The following is a 5,462-nucleotide window of genomic DNA, read 5'->3' as shown; positions in this document are numbered from 1 at the left end:
TCACAGAGCCTGGGGCTGCATACCAAATGGAACCCTATTCCCTACATATTGCACTACTACCCATGGACCCTGGTAAAGCATTGTGCGCTATATAGGGAATAGGGTTCCATTCAGGGGGCAGCCTAGGTAATCCTGCCCTGCAAAATGCTGGCTTCATGGATAAGATGTGAGATAATAGGAGGCCCAGTGGTATCAGGGATCTCCTCCATGCTTGGCTGTCTAAGCTCAAATCCATGCCTTTATTTCTTCATTTTCATTAGTGAAAGATAGACAGAGAGACATGTACTAGTCTGTGGCGACCTAAATGCCAGAACTGGACAAGAACCTGACACCCTCAGCACACAGGGGGACAAACACCTGCCTGGAGGTGACAGCGTTCCCTCCCCCATATGCCCCCCTAGGCACAACTACAACAACATAACCAACAAAAACGGGTCACAACTCCTGCAGCTCTGTCGCACGCTGGTTATTTACACAGTCAATGGTAGGCTTCGAGGGGAATCCTATGGAATCCTATAGCTCATCTCTTGGCAGTAGTAGTTTTTCGCAACAAAGCCTCCACTCACGCCGCCAAACTTACCCTAGTAAAACTGACTATCCTACCGATCCTCGACTTCAGCAATGTCATCTACAAAATAGCTTCCAACACTCTACTCAGCAAACTGGATGCAGTCTATCACAGTGCCATCCGTTTTGTTACCAAATCACCTTATACCACCCAACACTGCGACCTGTATGCTCTAATCGGCTGGCCCTCGCTACATATTCGTCGCCAGACCCACTGGCTCCAGGTCATCTATAAGTCTATGCTAGGTAAAGCTCCGCCTTATCTCAGTTCACTGGTCACGATAACAACACCCACACGTTCCACCCACACGTTCCACCCACACGTTCCAGCAGGTATATCTCACTGGTCATCCCCAAAGCCAACACCTCATTTGGCCGCCTTTCCTTCCAGTTCTCTGCTGCCAGTAACTGGAACGAATTGCAAAAATCACTGAAGTTGGAGACTTTTATTTCCCTCACCAACTTTAAACATCAGCTATCTGAGCAGCTAACCGATCGCTGCAGCTGTACATAGTCCATCTGTAAATAGCCCATCCAACTACCTACCTCACCCCATACTGTTTTTATTTATTTACTTTTCTGTTCTTTTGCACACCAGGGGCCTGTTGCACAAAAGTAGAATTAAGACATCCGGGATAAATGACTCAGCTGAGCTCAATGAAGCCAAAACATGTGCGTCCAGGCTTAATTGGTTGCACAAAGACCAAGCCAGGATGAGCAGACACGGATTCATTAAGCCAGGTGAAACCAATCCTGGATAGGTGCGCGCTCACGGCTCACTCAAATAGACCCCGCCACAGATCACAGATTAACTGATTTACCATGGCAACTAGAGCCGCGTACTTTTCCCCGTCGGAAGCACAAATCCTCATGGAGGCATACGAGGAGGTAAAAGATATAATTAAGAAGAAAGGCAACACCGCCACAGTGATAAAGCAAAGAGAAAAAGCGTGGCAAAGTATTGCAGACCGCCTGAATGCGTAAGTAGTGCACAATTACACACTCACCGCTCCGCTGAAACATCACAATTACAATTCAAATATTTAATTCACATCTCCAAAAATGCAGTTGTACTGTAATTATGAAACGGTTAAATTTTTAATTGAAATGCACTGCAGATATGAGTGAAATTGTGTAAAGTAACTCCATCACACTGTATAAAGCTATGATACATTTTTTGATATTTTTACTGAAAACAAGACAAAAATACCAAGTAATTTTTTGCAGTGTGACTCCATTAAATGTGTGTGTGTGTGTGTGTGTGTGTGTGTAGATTAAACATGAACGGGCCAAAACGGACATGGCAGCAGGTCAAAATCAAATACAAGAACATTCTGCAGAATGGTATGGTCCCTGACTAATATTTAACAAAGCACAAGCATATATTGTACCCAGAAGGTGCCTGCTCACACATTGTCTGTACTGTTTTAGCAGTGAAAAAGAATACCCACAGACAAGGCACGGGTGGTGGGTCACCAAAGGCTGACCTTACCCCAGCAGAGGACATGGCCTTGGAGCTAAATAAAGGCAGGCCCGTCTTAGAGGGGATCCCTGGGGGGAAAGAGACGAGCATAGGTTCCTCCCAAGATGCCACCCGCTTCATTCAAGGTGTGTCCTTCCATCTCTACATGGGATACAACCACATTCATATTGAATCAATTTGGACTGTCTGACTTTGGTTTACCTATTGCCTTGCAGTGTCTGGCAGCACTGTGTTCCTGTTAGAGCCACCAGCACAAGCACCAGACGATGCTGATCCAGTGAGTACTCCATCAAAGGCATACTGTAGGCCTGGCATGTCTTGTCTACTAGCTTCAATATGAATCCGATTAAATGTGATAGGGTGAAGGCCCCAGTGCAGCAGCAACAGCACATGATGGAGACGATGATGAGGAGGAGACCATCTCTCTGGATTCCAGAAGGCATGAGGTATCATGTTAAGACTGTGAAAGTACTATTTACTCTACAATGGTGAGGAGTCCTCATCAAAATCAAAAAATCTAATTTCTTTTACAGGACCCAGATGCTATACAGTGGGAAAACCAGCCTGGCAACATAGTGCGTATTAATAAAAGGACACCACATCCTGCCAAATTCCAGCTGCGCTAATTGTATTGTGTTCACAGAGCTCACAAGCTATCAGAAAGTTGTATGGCATCCACCTCCGGCGCCAGATAGAACTGGCAGACATAGACATTCAGTACAAGAAGAAAAAGATGGAAAATCTTGCACTGGAGTCCGAAATAAAAAAGAGGACAATTAGGAAACTGGACCTTGAAATAAAAAAACTTGAGAGGGAGGTGAGATATGCCTTCAATGTACACTGTATGCTAACTGTAACACAAATGTATTAATCATTATTTTTCTTTCCTCCCCCAGCTCCAAGAAGATGACACAGCTCAAAATAAAAATTAGGTATATTCTCGTAAAGTCAAGTGAGCCATGACATATGAGCTCTTATTGTGAGCACACAGGACGGTGGCATCTTTCTAAGGTTTTTTTTATTTTCCCAGCAATCAGTACAACCAAGTCATCGTTATAAGGCATCGCCCTCTTTTGCCCACCCCCCCAGCACCAGGTGTGGCCACTAGCCTATATGAAGGGCCAAAATTGTGTGTTCCTTTCTGCTCTGACAATGGCATGCCCATTCGTGCGAGATGTGGTGGATGAAGAAGCACTTGTGCTGAGGAGAGCCTTCAGGCGAGAAAGGGTCTTCAGGGACCGGTTGGACCCACTGGCCTTCCCTGATGACCATCTATATGAAAGATACAGGTTTTCTGCAGATGGCATCAGGTATCTATGCAGACTACTGGGTCCCAGGATTAAGCACCGCACTGCACGGAGCCATGCACTGAGTGTGGAGCAAATGGTTTGTGTGGCCTTGCGCTTTTTTGCTAGTGGAGCCTTCCTGTACTCAGTGGGGGATGCAGAACAGCTGAACAAGGCCACAATTTGCCGCACAATAAGGAGTGTGTGTCTGGCTATCAAAGCATTAGCAGATGTCTTCATCTCCTTCCCTGGCCACAGAAGACTCTGTGACATCAAAGAGGAGTTCTATAGGATTGCAGGTAAGAGGATCTACAAATTACAGGACAACTGTTAACACATAGTAGGATACTCATTACTTTGTGTGACAGGTTTCCCCAATGTCATTGGTGCAGTGGACTGCACACACATAAGGATAAAAGCCCCCTCAGGTGCCCATGAGGCCGATTTTGTGAATAGGAAATCCTTTCACAGCATTAATGTTCAGGTGAACATAACTTTTTGATATTGTCCATTGACGAACACTCTGCATTGCCAGTGATGTGCATTGATTGGTGTAATATTCCTCATCTTATGATTTCAGATGGTCTGCAATGCTGACTGTGTGATCAGCAATGTTGTGGCAAAATGGCCTGGCTCAGTCCATGACTCCAGAATCTTTCGGGCCTCTGAAATCTATCAGTGCCTATCACAAGGTAAGCCACACAACCCCTATTTATAACCATCATGGCTGTGTCAAGAATATTACTGTGTTTATGAGGTAGTAATGATGAGATTTTGTGTTGACAGGTGAATTCTCTGGTGTGTTGCTGGGAGACAGGGGGTATGGCTGCCAGCCTTTTCTCCTGACACCTTTCACAGACCCCCAGGAAGCACAGCAGGCCTACAACCATGCCCATGCCAGGACCAGGGCCAGAGTTGAAATGACCTTTGGCCTCCTGAAGGCACGCTTTCACTGCCTTCACAAATTAAGGGTCAGCCCTGTTAGGGCATGTGATATTACTGTGGCTTGTGCTGTCCTCCACAATGTGGCCTGCCTGAGGAAGGAGAGGGCCCCCAGAGTGCCACCAGCCATGGACTGGGACAATCCGGCAATCTTCCCTGATGACGACAGTGGTCGGCTGCTGAGGGACCAATATGTGTTGAATTATTTTAGTTAGTATGTGTGCTTTCAATTTTGGTTAAATATGTCCTGCGGTGGCAGAGGAATTTGGGTTTTTTTGGGTTCGTTTTTTGACGAATTTGGCCTCTTATGATGTTTGTGCGGTATACTGTGTGTAATACAAGGCTGCAGGGAGGCTACTGCATCCATTCATTTGTCTGTTCAGTTGATGTGTATGGATTTGTCCTGCATTTATTTTAGTGTGCAGACATGCAGGGTGTGTTATATACAGACCTTTGAATGTGTATGTATCATTTTGTATAATATGCTTGGATTCTGTGCTTTCCATCTTGTAGAGTCACTGTGACTTCAGTTTCGAAAGGAGCTGATGGTTTACCTGCTTTGTTTTGTCCTTATTCAATAAAGGAACATAATGTTACACATTGTGTTTTTATATTCATATGGAATGTGTATTTGTTTATATGACAGAGTACTAGGGCCACACTGAAGAAAAAGGATAAAGTCATAAATTTATGAGGCTGGTTCTTTCTGCAGAAAAGCTACATATTGTTTTTACAGTTTTGATACTTATGACAATGTGATACTTAATATTCTGGCACATCAGCATGTCTTTGTTTATGAAACCATACTGAAGTACAATTTCACGAAATGCCCCACATCTGTCATTTTAACAACTGTCCTCCTTTAAAACAACTGGTTACAATATTATGACTTGTGTTTTTTTCCCCTCTGTGGCCCTAATATTCTATAATTTTATATATAGCCTTATAGTCTATGGGAAACTGTAAATTATCTAATGATAGCAACATCATCTAAAAATCATTTTTTATCCAAAATCATTGAAATTAATGATCACAAACGTTTAAATAATAACAGTGGGTCTAGTTATATGTGATAACAATGTATAGTGAGCAGTGAAATAACTATTGGTTTCCATTTGTGGTGACTGCTGACTGACATTAGGGATGAGATTAAATAGATCCTGGAATTTAGCCTGGTCTGGAGC

General features: G+C 44.0%; 1 protein-coding gene across 1 annotated transcript; it reads left to right on the top strand.

Moving 5' to 3' along the window:
• Positions 1-1,209: 1,209 nt before the first annotated feature.
• Positions 1,210-4,895, top strand: LOC139581625 (myb/SANT-like DNA-binding domain-containing protein 4). Its single transcript, XM_071411584.1, has 11 exons — positions 1,210-1,547; positions 1,841-1,911; positions 1,999-2,175; positions 2,266-2,327; positions 2,410-2,496; positions 2,584-2,625; positions 2,694-2,867; positions 2,947-2,982; positions 3,081-3,635; positions 3,917-4,028; positions 4,123-4,895. Exons 1-8 carry the CDS (start codon positions 1,390-1,392, stop codon positions 2,980-2,982), a joined length of 807 nt encoding a protein of 268 aa, XP_071267685.1. The 5' UTR covers positions 1,210-1,389; the 3' UTR covers positions 3,081-3,635; positions 3,917-4,028; positions 4,123-4,895.
• The last annotated feature ends 567 nt before the right edge of the window (positions 4,896-5,462 follow it).

The sequence above is a fragment of the Salvelinus alpinus genome, chromosome 7, assembly GCF_045679555.1.
Source record: "Salvelinus alpinus chromosome 7, SLU_Salpinus.1, whole genome shotgun sequence".
Lineage (NCBI taxonomy): Eukaryota > Metazoa > Chordata > Actinopteri > Salmoniformes > Salmonidae > Salvelinus > Salvelinus alpinus.
The sequence above is the reverse complement of the archived record's forward strand: the minus strand, read 5'-3'. Positions and strand labels throughout refer to the sequence as shown.

Coding starts and splice junctions, on each gene's coding strand:
- LOC139581625 (XM_071411584.1), top strand. CDS start 1,390: ATGGCAACTAGAGCCGCGTACTTTTCCCCGTCGGAAGCACAAATCCTC. Junction 2,176..2,265: donor TGCCACCCGCTTCATTCAAG/GTGTGTCCTTCC, acceptor ATTGCCTTGCAG/TGTCTGGCAGCACTGTGTTC. Junction 2,328..2,409: donor CACCAGACGATGCTGATCCA/GTGAGTACTCCA, acceptor TAAATGTGATAG/GGTGAAGGCCCCAGTGCAGC.